General features: G+C 43.1%; 1 protein-coding gene across 1 annotated transcript; it reads right to left on the bottom strand.

The window, feature by feature from the left end:
- Positions 1-2154: 2154 nt before the first annotated feature.
- LOC139464354 (chymotrypsin-like serine proteinase) lies at positions 2155-11396 on the bottom strand. The gene is made up of 6 exons (XM_071245883.1): positions 11366-11396; positions 6751-6928; positions 5207-5297; positions 4466-4637; positions 3682-3833; positions 2155-2292 (listed from the first exon to the last, which is right to left on the bottom strand). Exons 1-6 carry the CDS (start codon positions 11394-11396, stop codon positions 2155-2157), a joined length of 762 nt encoding a protein of 253 aa, XP_071101984.1.
- Between the last annotated feature and the right edge of the window lie 11856 nt (positions 11397-23252).

Raw genomic sequence — 23252 nt, 5'->3', positions numbered from 1 at the left:
CATTTTGATGCAAAATCACACATTGACGGTTTCGAGTGGGAAGTGACTGGTCCTGAGCAGCAAACAGAAAGCCTTCTGTTCCACTTTTCAGGCCAGCCGACCTCATCCAAGCGAAGAACTCTGCATGGTTGCTGACCTTCTCAACACACTGCACATTTACTTGATGAAGTGGTCGTTCAGATAACCTCTCCTTGAAAAACTGAGCCTGGGACGATTTCATATGGCTCTTCGCTTGGTTGACACTCATTTCTGTACCGTCCAGCAGTACAGAGCCATCAACAAAATCAACACTGACATTGAGATTATGTCCAACATCTATTATTATTACTATGTTGTTGTTGTTGTTGTTGTTGTAGTTGTAGTCGTTGCTTCTGCTGTTAGTTTGTTAAATGTATGTGTATGGTGATGGTTGACACTAGTAGTTAAAGTAAATTGTAGTATATTAGTCAAGAACACAACATGAAAGCACATTACAGAGGGAATATATATATATATATATATATATATATATATATATATATATATATATATATATATATATATATATATATATATATATATATATATATATATATATATATATATATTTATATTATTTTATTTTATCTTGAATTGAAAGAAGAAGAAAATGCTTTTTGTCGGGAATAGGTAGAACTGTATGTTGTCAGCGACGCCTAGTTAGCCTCTATCCAGTTGCGGAAGTACGGAATACTGGCCATGACGGCAGGTAGCGCCCCCTCGCATGAGCTGTCCCCCCAAGAGATGAGGCCGACGAGGACGCCGTTACATACCATCGGACCCCCGTTGTCATACTGCACGAGAAGGAAGAACAGGTTACCTGACTGTATTATTGCAAAAACGTGGAACTATCATGTCACTTCGCATTTTCGCCCTTTGGAAGAAAAACGTGTGACATATTGAGATTTTATAATATATATATGTGAAATTAGGACCCAAAACGAATTGGAACTCACAGCTGGTCAATTTGATAATTTAATGTGTGCTAGGTTATGGGGGTGGGGGCGCCCGGTTTCTTAGACTTTTACCACTTTGGTGAAACCCACGAACACGGGTATGGTGCTGAGGAACCTGGAAATATAATCAGGGCGAACCGGGATTCGAACCCACGACCATATGTTTCTGACCTGACAACTCTTCACGGCCATATTCAAACCCTAGAAGGGGCGGTCGGGTAGCCTAGTGGTTAAAGCGTTCGCTCGTCACGCCAGAGACCCGGGTTCGAATCCCGACATGGGTACAATGTGTGAAGCCCATTTCTGATGTCCCCCGCCGTGATATTGCTGGAATATTGCTAAAAGCGGCGTAAAACCAAACTCACTCAATCACTCACTCAAACCCTAGAATCCCTACGTCTAAGAGAAACGTTTAAATAAAATTAAGTTTCAACTTCTTTTTATATTCCGACCAATCATATTTAGCGACATGTATACCAAGTAATGAAACTGGTCCGCAGGCACATCTGAGTTAATTGCGATCGCTGCCGACAGGGGTCAGGGAGGACAATAGTTCCATCAAGAGCAACTCAAGCAGGAACATGTCCTCGCAATTCATGGCTGAATGCCTACATCAACTATATATATCACAATATTCACGGTTGGAAAGTTCTCTTTTTCAGATTGTATTGACACTAATAAATGATAAAGGTATACAGGTTGTAAACACTCTATTTACAAATCCTGTTGGGAAGGCGACAGAAACAAAGTTTCTTCAAAGGTAGCAGGGGCGGTAGGGTAGCCTAGTGGTTAAAGCGTTCTGGGACGATTTGATATGGCTCTTCGCTTGGTTGACACTCATTTCTGTACCGTCCAGCAGTACAGAGCCATCAACAAAATCAACACTGACATTGAGATTATGTCCAACATCTATTATTATTACTATGTTGTTGTTGTAGTTGTAGTTGTTGCTTCTGCTGTAATTTTGTTAAATGTATGTGTATGGTGATGGTTGACACTAGAAGTTAAAGTAAATTGTAGTATAATAGTCAAGAACACAACATGAAAGCACATTACAGAGGGAATATATATATATATTATTTTATTTTATCTTGAATTGAAAGAAGAAGAAAATGCTTTTTGTCGGGAATAGGTAGAACTGTGTGTTGTCAGGATAGTTGCTGTAGGCGTCCAGCGAAGCCTAGTTAGCCTCTATCCAGTTGCGGAAGTACGGAATACTGGCCATGACGGCAGGTAGCGTCCCCTCGCACGAGCTGTCCCCCCAAGAGATGAGGCCGACGAGGACGCCGTTACATACCATCGGACCCCCGTTGTCATACTGCACGAGAAGGAAGAACAGGTTACCTGACTGTATTATTGCAAAAACGTGGAACTATCATGGCATTTCGCATTTTCGCCCTTTGGAAGAAAAACGTGTGACATATTGAGATTTCATAATATTAAAATGTGAAATTAGGACCCAAAACGAATTGGAACTCACAACTGGTCAGTTTGATAATATAATGTGTGCGGGGTGATGGGGGTGGGGGCGCCCGGTTTCTCAGACTTTTACCACTTTGGTGAAACCCACGAACACGGGTATGGTGCTGAGGAACCTGGAAATATAATCAGGGCGAACCGGGATTCGAACCCACGACCATATGTTTCTGACCTGACAACTCTTCACGGCCATATTCAAACCCTAGAAGGGGCGGTCGGGTAGCCTAGTGGTTAAAGCGTTCGCTCGTCACGCCAGAGACCCGGGTTCGAATCCCGACATGGGTACAATGTGTGAAGCCCATTTCTGGTGTCCCCCGCCGTGATATTGCTGGAATATTGCTAAAAGCGGCGTAAAACCAAACTCACTCATTCACTCAAACCCTAGAATCCCTACGTCTAAGAGGAACGTTTAAATAAAATTAAGTTTCAACTTCTTTTTATATTCCGACCAATCATATTTAGCGACATGTATACCAAGTAATGAAACTGGTCCGCAGGCACATCTGAGTTAATTGCGATCGCTGCCGTCAGGGGTCAGGGAGGACAATAGTTCCATCAAGAGCAGCTCAAGCAGGAACATGTTCTCGCAATTCATGGCTGAATGCCTACATCAACTATATATATCACAATATTCACGGTTGGAAAGTTCTCTCTTCCAGATTGTATTGACACTAATAAATGATAAAGGTATACAGGTTGTAAACACTCTATTTACAAATCCTGTTGGGAAGGCGACAGAAACAAAGTTTCTTCAAAGGTAGCAGGGGCGGTGGGGTAGCCTAGTGGTTAAAGTGTTCGCTAGTCACGCCCGGGTTCGATTCCCCACATGGATACAAAATGTAAAGGCCACTCATGGCGTCCCCCGCCGTGATATTGCTGCAATATTGCTAAAAGCCGCGTAAAAACAAACTCACTTACTCAAAAGTAGCGGTTCCACTTAGACCAGAATTAGACGAGCTAATCTCGAAAGAGTGTGTGAATGAGGTTTTATGCCACTTTTGCAAATGTTCTGTAAATATCACGGGCGAGGACACACCCAGGTGTGGGATCGAACACGATGGCTACGCCACAGCCCGTAATACAACCGTACTATGAAGGGCGGTGTGTGTGTGTGCGGGGGGGGGGGGGGGGCGAGGGAGAGGGGTGGTGGTCCAACTATCTTATCTTAGGTCATTATTGTGCGATGATTTAAAGCAGCAGAGTTGGAGCTCTGAGACGGAGGACTCACATGACACGCGGCTTCCTCCGCGGTGCCGACCATGCAGACGTGGCTGGGGAGGATGATGGTGTTGGAGACGGGGGCCCACAGGCTGGCGCAGGCGGCGTTAGAGATGGCGGGGAACGTGGCATTGGACGGCGTGTCCTGAAGTGCCACTGACCCTGTAACGACAGCGAGTGTGTGTGATATAGCAAGTAATGAGAAGTCATCTGATCAAAGTTTGAACTATTTCCCACAGCCTGTAAGCAAGGACCAGATTACCCAGCCTTGGTGATAAACCGGCAAAGTCAGATATGGTTCAAGAGAGCAGTAAGCCACACACGGCAAATACGCTACAACTCCCCAGTAAAGCTTCACATACAAGAGAGTGTAGTCTGTCATACATACCCTGATACAAATATATCCAATACAGCCCATGCAAGTCTATTATGTTTGGCAAGTCTAGATCACTGAAGTATCTGAAAATGAAGAGTCTCTAGGCTCTTTTTATAACATTTTTTATTAAGATAATTTAACAACTGTATTCTTCACAACCAGTAAAGCTTTTCCATCCGGAGAGTATACAACTCACCAGTAAAGCTATCCCATCCGGAGAGTATACAACTCACCAGTAAAGCTTTTCCATCAGGAGATTATTCAACTCACCAGTAAAGCTATCCCATCCGGAGAGTATACAACTCACCAGTAAAGCTTTTCCATCAGGAGATTATTCAACTCACCAGTAAAGCTATCCCATCCGGAGAGTATACAACTCACCAGTAAAGCTATTCCATCAGGAGAGTATACAACTCACCAGCTAAACTACCCCAACCAGAGATGGTACAATCGACTCCGGTGAAGTCGCCTCCGGCATCAGCGAGGGGTATGATGCCAATTGCGCTGTTGTTGGTATCGGCGTTGTTTGCCAAAGTAACAATGGCGATGTCGTTGGGGAAGCCAGCAGCGTTGCCGTTGTAGTCGGGATGCTAAAATAGAAAACGCAACCTCTTTATCGCCGACAAAACATACTGAGAGGGAAGGATATGACAAAAGCTCTTAAATCATACATCAACCGTAATTCAGAACCTTTGATCTGTATAGTATACTGACTCCGAACCGACCAGTCCTTGTTTAAGCCCCTTAATGCCGAGTGACAACAAGTACCATCTTTTAACGTCTTTTGGTATGACGCGGCCGGGGATCGCACCACCGACCTTCCGCTCTCCGGGAAGACGCGCTAACACTAGACCACGAGGCGGACTTTTTCGAAGTAACATTTGAACCCCGATGAACCGCATAAATACCTTCGCATTAATGAAACATACCCCACACCCGAAGTTAAAGGCAGCCATAAAAAAGCGATACCCAAGGATGGAGACCTACAATGTCACGTGATTTAAACACGTCATAGTTGAATTCCCCTTCTGCACACGACCCGATTGTTACAACTACCAATCAGGGCGTTCCAAATACCACGATGATGTAAGGCTCGTTTTGGAACTAAGCAGCGATCGGAATGATCAGTCGATGACTACCTTTAAGAACAATCACTTACTGTGACGTAGCTTGCAATAGAGGCGTACTCCTCCGTTCCGTCGACTTGACTCAGGCTGTGTTCCCCCAGTACGATTCTGTAGTCTGTTGCCCTATAAACGTATAACGTCAAATGAAAATATTCACTGTCGATGATCTGCCGAAACAAATTCCATTTGGCGAAGAACACAAAAAAGCGATTGATATAAATGAGTTGATCACTTTTTAAAACCACTTATGACGCCAGGTGTTCGCGAAAGTGTAAAGCATGTCCCACCCTACTGATAGCACAGGCATACACTCAATGTGCATAAAAAAGTAAGAAAGTGTTTGTTGCCGGACGCCGAACATAAGTAGTCCTGTCCTACAGCGGGCTGCAAACAGTAGAGTCTTCACCAAAAATCATTTTTTAAGGGACCGCCTCCGTGGCCTAGTGGAAGAGCGCCCGCCTGGAGAGCGGAAGGTCGTGGGTTCTATCCCCGGCCGAGTCATACCAAAAGACGTTTAAACATAGTACTTGTTGTTACCCTATCTGGCGCTCGGCATTAAGGGGCTTAAACAAGTACAAGGACTGGTTGACTCGGAGTCAGTAGGCTGTGTCTGAGTGGAGTGTTCATATTAAACTGCGGCATGGTATCTGAGTGGGCTAGCACTATAAATCGGCATTAGTCCGGACACACGTGCATGCACGTCGCTATATACGTAAGTGCAATAATCTTGGACGCCTCACTCAATAATTTCACCTCACCTCATCTCACCTCAATTCTTAAGCAGAAAATGTGTTTTTATTGTCAAAGAGGAAATCAGCTTGGTGTTGCGTGACAGTCAGTTCTTTGGGGTCGACCATTCGATATATTTAATTATGCAATACGTCTTAGGGGAAGGGGACCAAAATATATAATTCCAAATCTTACCAAAAATGAAAATTGTTTCTGGGACATACTGGAACAAAATGTGTTGGTTTCTACATTTGTCCGGCTCCTGTTTCAGTGAGTGAGTGAGTGAGTGAGTGAGTGAGTGAGTGAGTGAGTGAGCTTTTAGCAATATCCCATTAATATCAAGGCGGGGGATACCAGAAACGGGCTTCACACATCGTACCCATTTTGGGAATCGAACCCGGGTCTTCGGTGTGAAGAGCGAACGCTTTAACCACTAGGCTTCCCGCCCGCCCCTTGTGTCTTGAAGCACTGACTGAAAAACGTTTCTATCACAAACAAACATCAACACACCTTTCCACACCAACCCCGCCCCAACGATGTATAAACGTACAGGTGAAGTTTCAAGATGCAATGTTGAAATTTAATTATTAGTGTTGGAGGGGAGAGACCTTTCCAACCGTACATATATATAAATTATATTCAAGATACATACTAAGTTGACATTTCAATATAATGATTTTGAAAAGTTGAAATGTAAAGAATATAACTTGAAATCTTAACGTATGTATCTTGAAATTTCAACTTAGCATCTTGAAATTTAAACTTACTATCTTGAAATTTCAAGAAGAAAAGAAAAGAACAAGTGGCCCTAAAAGGCTTCCGTAGTTACGTTTCTCTGTCAACTTACGCGCCAGAGATGCAGTGAGCTGCGGTGAGGACTCTGGTCTCGCTGATGAGGGCGCCTCCACACAGGTGGTACCAGGCGTTGGAGCTGTGGAGCTGCACGGAGGCGAGGTAAGGCAGCTCCCCGGGGGTCAGCGGAGTCCCCCCAGCAATCCGGGAGCCTGGCCGGGCCGACACACAGCCTGGAGTGGGAGGAGAAGCGCCGGTAAAGATGGCGTGAATCAGTTGAGTTGTACGCCGAATGAAGAATTATTAATGATTTCAGTCATACCATGATGGTTGCTAATCTGAGAGGGATGAATGTATGTATGAAGGAACGAACGAACGAAAATACATTTAGGTTTAAGCTGCAGCCATATTCCAACTATAAACAGAAAACTTGTGGTTGTCCACGACATCCTGACACGAAAGCAAACACACAGCCAGGTCATGCTTCTCGATAGGCGGCTCAAAGGACAACATGGTTACAATGGGGGCCTGATTTCCCAGGTATATGTCGGGTGCAACATGGGAGCAGTGGGAAGTATACCGCCTCTGAAAACCCTCGAGGACATGTGTGGAGAAACGGAGGATCACAATCGGGCGATCTGGACTTAGAACCCCCAGCCAGCTGAGCAGATACAAGTCCCATGCCCTCCGTCACTTTAGGGCGCACAGCGGACAAACGTGACGTCAGCATGAGGTACGATGCACGCCATAATGCTACTAACGTACATTTGGACAGGTCACGGATTTTATGTTCAAAGGCATTCCACATATTTACGTATACGTCATGACATCACCACCGGATCCGCTTCCTGAAGACAAACAAGAGACTCCTGGGCCCACTTGCACAAAGCGATCATAGTGCTAAGATGATCTAACTCCCATACTTTAACAAAGGCTTACAATAGTCGTAGCACTTAGATCGCTTTGTGCAAGTGGGCCCTGGTGTCTAAACGTTTGTGGCAGTTGGATGTTTTGTAGTTGTTTAACGCCGCACTCAGCACTTTTCCGGCTTTAAGACGGCGTTCTGTAAATATTCGAGTGTGGGCGAGACAATCCAGTGACTGACATCATGAGCATCGATCTACTAAATTGGGATACAATAACATGCATCAATCAAGTCAGCGAGCCCGACCACCCGATCCAGTTAGTCGCATCTTACGAAAATGTCTTCGGATACTTCTGTTCCCGCAACTTCCCGGTATTCCACGGTAATTCTCGGTATTTCCCGGTACCACCCGGTATATCAGACAACAATGGAACAGCCGATGGGTGTTATTAATAGACATAGTTGACTGCAGCACGCACACATGTGACACAAAATTGAATGTCATTGTTTACGATGCAAATAGAGTCGACAATGGCAGAACGATCTAAGACAACATTATTAGATAGTAAAAGGTAATGAACGTTAACGGTCTTTGGGATGTTACATGAAACAATTGTTTCAGACAATGCGTCAACAAAATAGTTATGCTGCAGACCGTTGAAAAAAAGATTGTATGCCATAAACAAAATTTGCAAGAAATTTGTTATTTTGTATATATAGGCTCGTAGGTTTAAGGAACAAAAAACACCTGTCTCCATACAAAACCCCAGGACCACCACACACTCACACACACACACACACTCACACACACACACTCACTCACTCACTCACACACTCACTCACACACTCACTCACTCACTCACTCACACACACACACTCACTCACACACTCACACACACATTCACACACACACACTCACACACACACTCACTCACTCACTCACACACTCACTCACTCACTCACTCACACACAGAGCCAGAGCAGGACTTAGAGACACTGCACCACACACGTGGCCAAAGACTGTACAGAGCATGGTCAAATGTAGAACAACAGGAATCACGGTCGGTCAAGGCCGAGAAACACATTGTAACGGTACCTTGGACACAGCTGTCTCACACCTTTCACTCGTACCCTTACACATGCTGTCACGTGGAGTACAAGTGTTCAGAGTCGGCAAAGCAGATACAAAATCGATATCTGTTTTCTCATGACTCAACCGCCCCTAAAAACTCCTCGTGCACTTTTTATATTTTCATTAAATAATGATTATTCCACCTGAAATTACGTTCTTGCGTTTTGCACACGCTACGCCATTCATAGTGAGTGACATTGGCAAAGGTCACCATGACCTCAAAATCTCATTAAAACCAGACCTTAGTGATCGCAACCGTTAAACATGCAAGATCTGATTATAAGAGATCGACATCATGCCATCAGCCCGTCTCTTCATACGTCAAGTTGGGTGCGTGACCCAAATGGGTCACGCGGTTATTGAGAATCAATTTTACTCGTATAGCGAGTAACCAACTAAAATATATTTATTTAATTTATTCACAAGGAAAACGCATAGGCACAAGCTTCCCAACATAGGTAGCCCTCTTGCAAAATGTTTACAAGGTTAGTGTCATATGATAATACAATTGAGAAATGTACAAATGTTTTTCATTTATTTAAATATATTAGTGCTGTTGGACTGAGTGAAACACGTGTACATTTTTGTTGTAGCTGTGACAGGAGATCCCATTTAACAATACTTACATATCAAAAAGTGCATAAGCAGTGATAAACGTTTTCACATGGAGAACTATAGAGCTATGAAAAACCAATTGTAAATTAGTCAACTGCACGAGTAGCGTAATTTTGTAAGCTATATATTGTACTTCCTTAAACCACAGGTAAATAAGAAGGATCATTTAGTTTGTATTTTGATTTAAAAAGAAATTAGAGTTTGGACTCTCTGATTAATAGGTGCACATCTCCCCTTAATTTAAGAGCAGATGAAAAAAATGACTATCAAAACAATTGTGTTCTTGTGATGGTGTTGATATATTTCATGCATTTGTTAACTTGTACACAGATATTGCATCAACAATGTTTGGTTACCAAATGGGAGGAGGTTACATCGTTAATTTTATTCCGATATATTCCTCTTTCTGCAAGTGTATTCCAACCAGTTTCAAGATAAAGGGCAGCACGGGAGCATATTTCGGTTACCCGGTAACTACACGCGATGCTCTAACTTGAGATTGTCAAGTTTTTCTTTTAATTTTAATGAGCAACCATCCCACACCTCACAAGCATATTCAGAGCAGGATGTATGAAAATGGTATATTTAAAGTTCACAGACTTTTTATTAAACATACACAGTTTCACATGGAATTAATCATTTTTGCAGTAGGCTTTTATGAAAATTGTAATCTTTAAGACCACTAATTCTTACCACCCAAAGAGAATGTTATACCAAGTTGTCTTTAGAATCAAATTATAAGCATATGTACGGCATATATACAGCACCTGGACAGGACCAAGAAATAATTCGTTATATCCGTCAGTTCGTTATGAGCGTGTTCGTTATAAACGTTGTTGACTGTATTATAAATACAAGGCCCGAGGACCGAGCCTTCTGGCACTCACAGTGGTAAAAAAATAAGGATTTGGCAAAGGCTATTTTAAAAATACATTTTGATATCTATGGCTTAAATAACGTCTAGACAGTTTAACACGTTACCTTCTGTACCTGTCCTTTAATTTTGCACAAATCCTTTGTGAATACACGATCGATGGCCTTTGACACGTCAAAAAATATCATACAATAATCCTCACTCTTATCTAAAGCATTACATACATTATGATAGAGTTTTATGAGTTGATGAACAGTGGAATGACCAGGTTGGAAGTCTGACTGATATTTATACAATAGCTTCTTATCAAGAAATAACTAGACATATACTTTAAAACCCCTCTTTCAATATCTTTCCAGCACAACTATTAGCGATACTGGACGACAGTTGGACGAAACATTCTGTTTCGTGTGAAGCCTCAAGACATGTGCCTCTTTCCCTGAACTAGATACAAACTTTATTTATTTATTTATTTATTTATTTATTTATTTATTTATTTATTTATTTATTTATTTATTTAACTAGATACAAACTTTATTTATTTATTTATTTATTTATTTATTTATTTATTTATTTATTTATTTATTTATTTATTTATTTATTTATTTATTTATTTATTTATTTTATTATTTATTTATTTGACAAAATAGTTTGCTAATTGAATCAGCGAAATATTTTAATAATTTGTGGCTTATACTGTGTCCAACATGCTTTGTTTACAGGGAGACTCCGATATCTCTGTTTCCATAACACTAATTGTATGAGTAGCTGACCACGTGGTTCAAGGTAACGTAGCCACAATAATTGTGTTTAGGCAGTTTAAATTTCGTTTTATATAGGATACGGCCCAATGTCTGTCAGCACCATACCCGTGTTCGTGGTTTCACTGAGTTGGAAACATGTTTGCATGTACAGCTTGTATCAACACTTCGGGCTTTTCACGCACAAGAAGTCGAGCCTGACTGGGGCACAGAGTCATACTCTCTTCAGTGGCGGGGCACGGCTGGCCCAGTCGTCTAAGGCGAGACCTGCATCACTTAGGGCTTTCCTCCCACCTTAAGCTGACACGCCGCGATCTATCTGGAATACTGTTAAAAGCGGCGTTAAACCCAACTCACTCACTCTTCAGTAGCGTCAAACCCTAAACCCATTCGCATGTTCTCAGACCTAACTTGACTACTCACCAATGATCGCTAGTAGCACAAGGTACAGCATGGCGAAAAAAGACAGCAGTATTGTAAATCTCGCAGGTAAGGTCAGTAAATAGCGTGAACTACAAGCTGGTAGATTAATATATACCATCTCTTGTCCATCTGTCGGGTCTCTCACCTTCATCACCTGCTACATACTCAAGGTAGCCACGTGGATGTCGGGTAACGTGGTGGTAAGGATGACGACGGCACGACGTGGGACCAGCATGTCCTCTAGAGGTGTACCCTTCGTCATTTTGTGAGATATAGCTGAGAGTGTCCAAACATCGCGCAACAAGCATAGCTGCTTTGTTTTAAACAATATGGGTTTGTTATGTTCCTCTCTTAATTTCAACAACCACGTTTTCTTGTTGTCCAGAATTGCCTCCCTTATCCGTGACTGGATCCGTTACTTCTCTTTATGTATCCCAGAGTTCCCCGATGCCCATCCGTGTTTTGTTCGCTCGTGCTAAGTGGTTTTACCTGGGATATATAAATTTTCCTCCAAAAATACACTGACTATATGATGGTGGTTTCGAATCCTATTTCACCTCATTTCTGTTTCTAGGTTTGTCTGCACCTTACCCTTGCTGGTGGGTTTCACTAAGGTGGTGAGCATCTAAGATCAGCATTAAGCTCACACGCCGTAAAATGACTGAAATACTGTTCAAAGCGGCGTAAAACATATCTCACTCTAATATTCCCAGTGTGATGTCCACCTTCTACGCACGTTAAAATCTGTCAATGTATTGTTTTCTTCTGCCATGTAAAGAGAGGTGAGCAGGCCGGTGTCTTGTGACAAAACTGTTTGTTTGTTTGTTGTTCAACTCCACACTCAGCAATATTCCAGCTATATGACGGCGGTCTGTAAATAATCGAGTCTGGACCAGACAATCCAGTGATTGACATCATGAGCATCTATCCACGCATTTGGGATCGATGACCTGCATCAATCAAGTCAGCGAGCCTGACCACCCGATCCAGGTAGTCGCCTTTTACGGCAAGCATGGGCTGCTGAAGACTTATTCTACCCCGGAGCTTCATGGGTATGACAAAACTGACAAGAGCCTGTGACCTTATCTGAGAGCAGAGCACTCTCATATTATAATATAACATTAGGAAAGCGACCCGTGAATATCCGGCGTAGAAAAAGTCTTCAACAGGAGGCGACTATGCCTGAAAGAGGCGACTAACAGGATCGGGTGGCAAAGCTCGCTGACTGCATGTCATCATATCCCAATTGCGGAGATCGATTCTGATGATGTCAATCACTGGATTGTTAGTTCCAGACCAATAATGGTCAATGTTATGTAATCTGCTTTGGCAACTACGCGAGTATATCAAAGTTAAGTTTCGAGGAAAGCTCACTGAAGATGTTTTGTTCTACCTGTGTTGTATCTGTGTACAAGTGTGCTGTTGCTATGGCTGCAATACATGACTGTGGCTTTGAACTCATTTAGCATCCTCCAAAGCTTGAGTTGAGGTGAAATGGGGTTTAACGTCGCGTCCAAGATTATTGCACTTAAATAGCGACGTGCATGCACGTGTGTGTGTGTGGCTGCTTGTACTAGTCCGGACTGATGCCGATTTATAGTCCTAGCTCACTGAGATACCATGCCGAAGTTCAACAGGAATACCCCACTCAGACACGGTATACTGACTCCGAGCCGACCAGTCCTTGTTTTAGCCCCTTAATGCCGAGCGCCAGACAGGGTAACAACAAGTACCATCTTTTAACGTCTTTTGGTATGACGCGGTCGGGGATCGAACCCCGGACCTTCTGCTCTCCGGGCGGACGCTCTACCACTAGACCACGGAGGCCGTCTTCCAAAGCTTGAAGAAAACACTGTCTGGAAGGCGTTATGCAAATCATGATGACGTCCATTCTGCGGTGGAGGACAAATTTACGGATTAACGAATCATTTCATTTCAATAATATAATCCTTTCTCACGGTAATCACCATCTGAATATCAAGGTTAGAACTGGTCTTCAGCAATACATGCTTGTTGTAAGTGGCGACTAACGGGATCGAGTGGTCAGACTCGCTGATTTGGTTGAAACACGTCATCGTATCCCATATGCTATTATCGATGCTCATGATGTCAGTCACTGGACTTTGTGGTCCCGGTTAAGTTAATAACAGACCGCCGCCATACAGCAGGGAATGTCCTGAGTGTCGTTAGGCAACAAACAAACAAACAAACTGCACTTTTATCGTCCGAGTGACGTTTACTGATTAACGGGGTGTACTGTAAAGGAAATACTGTTTAAAACGGCGTCAAATCACTCACTCGCTCACTCGCTCACTCACTCACTTGACATAACACTTTGAACTCACATAACGTCTATCTATGTGATGTACAGGACACTGCTTATACTGGTTTCCATGGTGATGAAGTTGGTTAGAGAGGTGACGTGTGGGTAACGAGGCCTCAAGGACGTGTGGACGAAATGAAGAAAGAATTGTGAATACGTCGAAACACTTCAAATAATATAATATATTTCAGATTAACTGTATATCATAATTCTTTTGGGGCGGTCGGGTAGCCTACTGGTTTAAGCGTTCGCTCGTCACGTCGAAGACCCGGGTTCGATTCCCGACATGGGTACAATGAGTGAAGCCCATTTCTGGTGTCCCCCGCAGTGATATTGCTGGAATATAGCTAAAAGAGGCGTAAAACAATACTCACCCACTCACACTCATAATTCTTTTGGAACGATACAATGTACGCTTTACTACTGCACGGGTAGAGATGTGTTAAACTTTACATATGGCAGCCTCGCTTAGATGGAAGATTCCGTTTTTCACTGCCTTGCCCTGAAATAGGCTTGTCAAATTTGCCAGGTGAATATATATAACAAAAACATTATTATATACTATTCTATTTAGAAATAGAACAAAGGTCTACGGATGTAAAATTATTTTGTGAATAGACACTGTGCTGACACTGTGAAAGAACTCGTGTACTACAAGTAATCATGTTCTAGGTCGTTGAAAGGGGTCTTGAATAGAATGCTTTTGTGCATTGCAACACGTCTGTGAGAGACAACCACGATGTATGTCATCGTGCCCTAAGGGGTAGATCGAAACACTTGAATTGCTGTTCAAAGATCGATTTCTCTGTAACAGTAATATTCACTCATGCTAGACCTGTTGTCGCTGAAGTTGTGTCGGACGGAGATTGACGTTCAGAGTAACCCAGCACTACAATGAGATTTCAATCTGTGACAGCACAGCTACAACGCTTGACAACAGCGCGTTGCTGGTTCAGGTGTATAGTAATGTGTTTGTCTTGTAATTTGTTTTTACTTTTTTTATCATTTAAGCTTATTATTGTTTGTTTTAGGACATCTTATCGTTATTGGAATCATGCTAGGTAAACAAGAATTATACAAGTTCTTTTTTTTGGCTTATCTTTGTCATTTAAAATATTTTTTAAACAATTGTTTAGAGAAATCTATTTTTGTTATGGGGAGCATTTAATATATAAGAATTGCACATGGCTGCGTAGCGACAACGTTCCTTGACAGCGTATTATCAGTTAAGGATTATGTCAAGAGAAACATGAGTGGGGTGGGTTTAACGCCGCTTTGAACAGTATTCCATTTATATCATATCAGCTTAATGTGGGAGGAAAGCCAGAAGTGATGCAGATCTTAGACCAGGAGACACATTAACATTTTATACGGTATGTGAAAACAAACGATGTCCGTCACATTCGCGCTTGTATTCTACACGTCGAACAAACAGAAATTAATTTGTCCACGAGGACAAGGTATAAATCTCCACATGGCCGCTCATCGTGTATTTCAGGTGGCACGGGTGGCCCAGTCGTCTAAGGCGCCGCGATTCGCTGTGCAGAGTTGCGTTCCTTGGGCACGCCAGAAACCTAGGATTAGGGGCTCGAATCCCGGTTCGCCACGATTATGTTTCTAGGTTTGTCAGCACCATACCCGTTTCACCGAAGTGGTAAACGTCTAAGACCTGCATCACTTCGGGCTTTCCTCCCACATTAAGCTGACACGCCGCGATCTAACTGGAATAATGTTAAAAGCGGCGTTAAACCCAACTCACTCACTCCTCGTGTATTTCAACCAGCACACATGCTGTTGCTGTTGTGGTTTGCATAGAATACTGTGAGGGACATTCTCCCGATTTCGCATTCTCGTGTTTTGGCATATTTAGCTCGTTTCCAAAGGTCGAGATCGCGAGAATGTCCCTTACGTCATTCCATAGGTATGTGTTACATATTGCTACATATTACGTCCCTTACGTTATTCCATAGGTATGTTTTACATATTGCTACATATTACGTATGTAGTTGTAGGCATTGAAGCCTTAACCATTGAAAAAGTATAAATACCACAGGCATAAATACCTCGTTAACACCTCCCCGGGCGCCCGTTAAGCCTGGCGGCACAATACCCCAGTGAATGTAAGAACTTGTTAAGCTGCTTCGTTCAGACGGGTTTTGTCTGTCTGACAAGGGAATAACGTCAAATGTGCGGGTTGGGGGTCACGGCTTGTAATCCCGGCTGGTTATGAAGCGTAAGGGAATTAAACATATCATGTTGTCAATAACAAATGTAATCGTCGTCAAATCAGACTGAGCTGAAAATAAGGATGAGCGGGTATTCAAAGCCTGAAACATATAACGGTAATTGTATAGGAGAGCATGTCAGTAAGTGTGTATATTACATACATATATATCGATTGTGAATGCGAACGTTGTAGTGTGGTGAGTAGAAATGGGGTTTAACGTCGCGTGCACTTATACAGCGAAGTGTATGGGGGGTGCTTGTACCAGTCCTGACGAATGCTGATTTTATAGTGCTAGCTCACTGAGATACCATGCTGCAGTTTAACATGAATACCCCTCTCAGACACTGTATACTGACCCCGAGAGGACCAGTCCTTGTTTTGCCCCCTTAATGCCGAGATCCAGGCAGGGTAACAACAAGTACCATCTTTACTTAATTTATGTTATTAATAAATCGGTTGACGAGGTGGGGATCGATTCAAAGAACTACCGCTCCCCGGGCAGACGCTCTACCGCGGTGACACATAGTGACTGACACTCAGACATGTTTTGTGTATGTATTTAACCATGGCTCCTATATTTTTGGACCGCCTCCGTGGTCTAGAGGTAGAGCGTCCGCCCGGAGAGCGGAAGGTCCGGGGTTCGTTACCCGGCCGCGTCATACCAAAAGACGTTAAAAGATGGTACTTGTTGTTACCCTGTCTGGCGCTCGGCATTAAGGGGCTAAAACAAGGACTGGTCGGCTCGGAGTCAGTATACTGTGTCTGAGTGGGGTATTCCTGTTGAACTTCGGCATGGTATCTCAGTGGGCTATAAATCGGCATCAGTCCGGACTAGTACAAGCAGCCACACACACACGTGCATGCACGTCGCTATATAAGTGCAATAATCTTGGACGCGACGTTAAACCCCATTTAACCTCAACTCACCTTTATTTTTGACCGTGTATTACAAATAACTGAATGTTTAGTTAAACACGACTTGGCAATGACGGAACATCGTCTTCCCCTATCTCGGCTATGTTTGCTCATAACAGGACCATCAACGTAGGCAAATAATGAACTTGTATGGGTTTTGGTTTTGTTGGCCATGGTTTAAGTAGGTTAGAGCTCTCGAAACCTAATCGTTTAAATGTTAGGGCACTATGCATAGAGGACTGTTATTCGCTTGGCATATCATTCTTATGGTGAGGTGTGTCGTTTGATAATGTGGAAATACCTCCACATTTTATTTTTATTGATTGAGTCTATTTCAAGACATTAAAAATTACAAATATTGATTATTTGTCAATAATTATTTTGGACAGCAAATGTTAGTTTAACAGCAATGTAAGACTGATTTGTGGACGTCATACAAATAGAGTCTGATGTGTATCCAACTCGGATAATTAAACAAAGTTTTGATACTGAATAGAATCGTGTATTGTAATCCACAGGTGTATCGGCGAATCGTCCTCGTGGTATTAAACCAAGGAGTCATTATATTCTCATAGTATCAGTGTTTGGATATTTTTTGTTGACGTCGGCCTTTAAATAGAGTCTGGACCAGTCAATCCAGTGATTGAAATTTTGAACAACGATCCACGCCGTCGGGGTACGAGGAAAACCAATCCCCCAAGTCACAATGCCTGGTCCGATCTACTAAGACGCCCCCGAGGACCGGCATATGTGGTTTGTGACTTGTCCGAACCCGAAATCCCCACCGGGGTAGGCAGAATTAGTTCTACTTGCACAAAACACCTATCTATTGATTTCTTGAGTGCTTAAGTCTGCAACTCGTGTCGCGTTATGCGTGATAACATTAATGTTAACCGCCTAAGTGTTATCAAGATGGCGTAAACACACTGGCTTGAAGAGTGCCAGATCTGATCTGGAATCCCCCGGTGCCATACTGCCTTAACTCTTGAACCGAATTCATTTCTGTCGATGCTCTGAAGGTTCTGCTTTGATATCACGACTACACACGAATCAGGTTTATAACCGGCGGCTCCGGGATCCGAACCAAGGACAAGGTTGTCCAGGCAACTAAGGGACATAACTCTTTACAGCGAGCTGTTTGATAAGTTGATAATCATGTGATTAGATTGTGACCACATGCTGGAAACCACAGTTAACGGTTCATTAACAGTTCAAAGACGCATACAAGTAGATGATAACTTTAGTGGGATTCGACGCTGCCTTTTTAGAACTTGTGAAAGTTTAATGACAATAAAGTACATTTACGTGTACGCATTTACAAGAAACATTTTTGTTTGTTTGTTGTTTAACGCCGATCTCAGCATTATTCCAGATATATGACGGCGGTCTGTAAATAATCGAATTTGGACCAGACAATCCAGAGATTGACATCTTGAGCATCGATCCATGCAATTGGGATACGATGACATGCATCAACCAAGTCAGCGAGCCTGACCACCCGATCCCGTCCCGCCTTTTACGGCAAGGATGGGTTTCAGAAGAAACTACATCCGAAAGTTCCGTAGGTGTTTCAAAGAAAAGACAAACTCTAAACACCATAAATGTCTTTTCATCAATAAGGAATTATAACTTTATTTGATTACTATTTTGAAGAGGAAAGGCAGTTATACAAAAAACTGCAACCGTCATCTCCTCACCATTGACAGAATGAATCCGTCAAACAAATCATCACCTTGTTATGGCCATGTGTGTGTAAAAGAGTTAAACATGACCATTAAAACACTTTGGTTGAGATGTACCGACTTCCTGGTTCAGTGTTAGTGTAGTGGTGTTTTAGTGCTATGGATAGAGACGCACTCAAAGTCCGATATGAGGGTCGGCACGTAGGACGGTAAATCCCTTCACGTCGTTAATTCTGACAAGGGGGACACGATAGCCAAGTCGTCTGAGACGCCGTAATTCGCTGTGCGGAGTTGCGTCCCTTGGGCACGCCAGAAACCTATGATTGTGGGTTCGAATCCCGGTTCGCGCCGATTATGTTTCTAGGTTTGTCAGCACTATACACCTACTCGTGGGTTTCACCGAAGGGGTAAACGTCTGAGGACCTGTATTACTTCGGGCATTCCCCCCACATTAAGCTGACACGCCGTGATATAACTGGAATACTGTTAAAAGCGGCGTTAAACACAACTCACTCACTCACTTACATACAGGTGCTGGCCGATAGGCTTCGCACCCAGTTCAGAAATGAATCTAATCGTTGTATTTGTCGTTACATAAACTGCCAGGTTAAAAAAATATACACTTTAGAGTATCCGCCCATGCTACCCGTACTCCCCTATACACGTTAGAGATTACAAACGTCATCAAAACGTTTCTTGTCTGAAAACAGCCGGCGAAACACTACACAGGGTCCAAAACACAACTGCGATACCTCGGATCAAATACATCACCATCAAATAACCACTTCTTGTTTGGTTGTTTACTTTCTTGTGCCCAGCAGTTATTTCGGAATAGTCGTATGGCTGTCTGTGTCTTTTCTATTTTGTATATTCCATCCGATCCTATTAATTTACAGTGCCGCTCAAAGAAAGTGAATTCATATCCATCCATTTATACATCTGAATATGCGTCATCATGCTTTAGAAAATGAATTACCGAATTATCCTTTCAGAAACGGAATTTCCACGTGTAACTTCCAGTCGTTTCGTATCTTTAACGTAAATAATTTAGGTGCAGAAGCGTTGTTGCTGTTGGGCAATAATTTCGGAATTGTGTTGTCATAATACTGCATACATTTTCTGTTCGTGGAATGTTGGTAATGTGGGGCACTAAAACAGCACAGCAAGGCATATTTTGATACGGTTAGACATACTCTGTCGAACAAAAGATCAAAGGCTGTTCCGTTACACAAAATCGTTGCATTGCTCCTGTCAGAAAGACGTTATGTGGTATATGCGTCTGCCAGAAAGACGTTATGTGGCGTATGCTTCTTTCAGAAATGTGTTATATAGGATATGCTTCTATAAGAAAGACGTTATGGGGAATATACTTCTTTCAGAAAGACGTTATGTAGCATATGCGTCTATCAGAAAGACGTTATGTGGCGGATACTTCTTTCAGAAAGACGTTATGTAGCATATGCGTCTTTCAGAAAGACGTTATGTGGCGTATACTTCTTTCAGAAATGTGTTATGTAGCATATGCTTCTATGAGAAAGACGTTATGGGGAATGTCCTTCTTTCAGAAAGACGTTATGTGGCGTATGCTTCTTTCAGAAAGACGTTATGAAGTATATGCTTCTTTCAGAAAGACGTTATGAAGTATATGCTTCTTTCAGAAAGACGTTATGAAGTATATGCTTCTATCAGAAAGACGTTATGTGGCATATGCTTCTATCAGAAAGACGTTATGTGGCATATGCTTCTATCAGAAAGACGTTATGAAGTATATGCTTCTATCAGAAAGACGTTATGTGGCATATGCTTCTATCAGAAAGACGTTATGTGGCATATGCTTCTATCAGAAAGACGTTATGTGGCATATGCTTCTATCAGAAAGACGTTATGTGGCATATGCTTCTATCAGAAAGACGTTATGTGGCATATGCTTCTATCAGAAAGACGTTATGAAGTATATGCTTCTTTCAGAAAGACGTTATGTGGAGAATACTTCTGCCGTTAGGACGTTATGTAGCCTATTCTTCTCCATCTAGCGTTAATAGATGGTACTTGTTGTTACCCTGCCTGCTGCACGGCATAAGGGATAAACAAGCACTCTCCGTTTTGGATTCAGTATACTGTGTCTGTGTAGGATATTCATGACAAACTGCGGCCTAGTATTTCAGTGAGCTGGCACTACAAAACCGGCATAAGTCCGGACAAGTACAAACAGCCACACACGCACAGCGTGCATTTGATAGGAGAGTCAACATAGGTCAATTGTTAAGTCGTCCTGTTTATTTCTTCATTCTGTGCTGTGTAATTTTATAAACATATCAAAACATGCGCGACCTGTCGTAATATCGACATGAAATGTTGAAATCTGGTTGCGATAACGCTGACGACAACACGCTCGCGCAGTTCCTTACCTACCGATCAATCCCCGTCAATAGATGTCGCTGTCGTACACTAGTAGCGAGGGGAAAAGTAAACAACGACAAGCGGCTGTACATACAGGATAAATCAGCACAGGATGGTTCCTAATACATATGTATGGAAGGAATGGGCTTCATCTCTATTTTTTCGTCAAATCATTTTATCCAAATCCATTAAATACTTGATATTTTCTTGTATCATTTATTGAAGCTTTACTTGTTCAAGTGGGGGTAAAAGGGGGTTAATTGATATTGGTTACGTACAGTTGATGTCTGACACGTGAGTGTTTATTATGGGAGTAATGGTAGTAATGGTGTGTTTGTTAATTGGTGTCAATAAAAACGTCACGGTGACGAGGTGTCGTGGAAGAGATATGTCATCGCAGAGAGGTGTCACAGTACAGAGGTGTCATAGTACAGAGGTGTCACTGTACAGAGGTGTCACAGTACAGAGGTGCCACAGTACAGAGGTGCTACAGTGCAGAGGTGGCACAGTACAGAGGTGTCATCGCAGAGAGGTGTCACAGTACAGAGGTGGCACAGTACAGAGGTGTAACTGTACAGAGGTGGCACAGTACAGAGGTGGCATAGTACAGAGGTGTCACTGTACAGAGGTGTCACAGTACAGAAGGTGGTACAGTACAGAGGTCTCACAGTACAGAGGTGGCACAATGCAGAGGTGTCACAGTACAGAGGTGTCACTGTACAGAGGTGTCACAGTACAGAGATGTCACAGTACAGAGGTTTCACAGTACAGAGGTGTCACAGTTCAGAGGTGGCACGGTACAGAGGTGGCACAGTACAGAGGTGGCACAGTACAGAGGTGTCACAGTACAGAGGTGGCACAGTACAGAGGTGGCACAGTACAGAGGTGGCACGGTACACAGTACAGAGGTGTCATAGTACAGAGGTGGCACAGTACAGAGGTGTCACAATACAGAAGTGTCATAGTACAGAGGTATCACAATACAGAGGTGTCACAATACAGAGGTGTCATAGTACAGAGGTGTCACAATACAGAGGTGTCACAATACAGAGGTGTCACAGCACATAGGTGGTACAGTACAGAGGTGGTACAGTACAGGGTTGTCATAGTACAGAGGTGTCACAGTACAGAAGGTGGTACAGTACAGAGGTGGCACAGTACAGAGGTGGCACAGTACAGAGGTGTCACAATACAGAGGTGTCATAGTACAAAGGTGTCATAGTACAGAGGTGTCACAGTACAGAGGTGTCACAGTACAGAGGTGTCATAGTACAAAGGTGTCATAGTACAAAGGTGTCACAATACAGAGGTGTCACAGTACAGAGGTGTCATAGTACAAAGGTGGTACAGTACAGAGGTGGCACAGTACAGAGGTGTCACAGTACAGAAGGTGGTACAGTACAGAGGTGGCACAGTACAGAGGTGGCACAGTACAGAAGTGGTACAGTACAGGGTTGTCATAGTATAGAGGTGTCACAGTACAGAGGTGGCACAGTACAGAAGGTGGTACAGTACAGAAGGTGGTACAGTACAGAGGTGGCACAGTACAGAGGTGGCATAGTACAGAGGTGGCACAGCACAGAAGGTGGTACAGTACAGAGGTGGCACAGTACAGAGGTGTCATAGTATAGAGGTGGCACAGTACAGAGGTGGCACAGTACAGAAGGTGGTACAGTACAGAAGGTGGTACAGTACAGAGGTGTCACAGTACAGAGGTGTCATAGTACAGAGGTGTCACAGTACAGAAGTGGCAAAGTACAGAGGTGTCAAAGTACAGAGGTGTCACAGTACAGAAGGTGGTACAGTACAGAGGTGGCACAGTACAGAGGTGTCATAGTACAGAGGTGTCACAGTACAGAGGTGGCACAGTACAGAGGTGGCACAGTACAGAGGTGTCATAGTACAGAGGTGACACTGTACAGAGGTGTCACAGTACAGAAGTGTCATAGTACAGAGGTGTCACAGTACATAAGGTGGTACAGTACAGAGGTCTCACGGTACAGAGGTGGCACAGTACAGAGGTGTCACAGTACAGAGGTGTCACTGTACAGAGGTGTCACAGTACAGAGGTTTCACAGTACAGAGGTGTCACAGTTCAGAGGTGGCACGGTACAGAGGTGGCACAGTACAGAGGTAGCACAGTACAGAGGTGTCACAGTACAGAGGTGGCACAGTACAGAGGTGGCACAGTACAGAGGTGGCACGGTACACAGTACAGAGGTGTCATAGTACAGAGGTGGCACAGTACAGAGGTGTCACAATACAGAAGTGTCATAGTACAGAGGTGTCACAATACAGAGGTGTCACAATACAGAGGTGTCATAGTACAGCGGTGTCACA

This window comes from Haliotis cracherodii, unplaced genomic scaffold (genome assembly GCF_022045235.1).
Source record: "Haliotis cracherodii isolate W230 unplaced genomic scaffold, xgHalCrac1.p SCAF_17, whole genome shotgun sequence".
Classification (NCBI taxonomy): Eukaryota; Metazoa; Mollusca; class Gastropoda; order Lepetellida; family Haliotidae; genus Haliotis; species Haliotis cracherodii.
The sequence above is the reverse complement of the archived record's forward strand: the minus strand, read 5'-3'. Positions and strand labels throughout refer to the sequence as shown.

Excerpts from the sequence above, each read along its gene's own strand:
- LOC139464354 (XM_071245883.1), bottom strand. The coding sequence starts at position 11,396 with ATGCTGTACCTTGTGCTACTAGCGATCATTG. Across the intron at positions 6,929-11,365 it reads TGTGCTACTAGCGATCATTG|GCTGTGTGTCGGCCCGGCCA; the intron begins GTGAGTAGTCAA and ends CTCCCACTCCAG. Across the intron at positions 3,834-4,465 it reads TGGTTGGGGTAGTTTAGCTG|GGTCAGTGGCACTTCAGGAC; the intron begins GTGAGTTGTATA and ends CTGTCGTTACAG.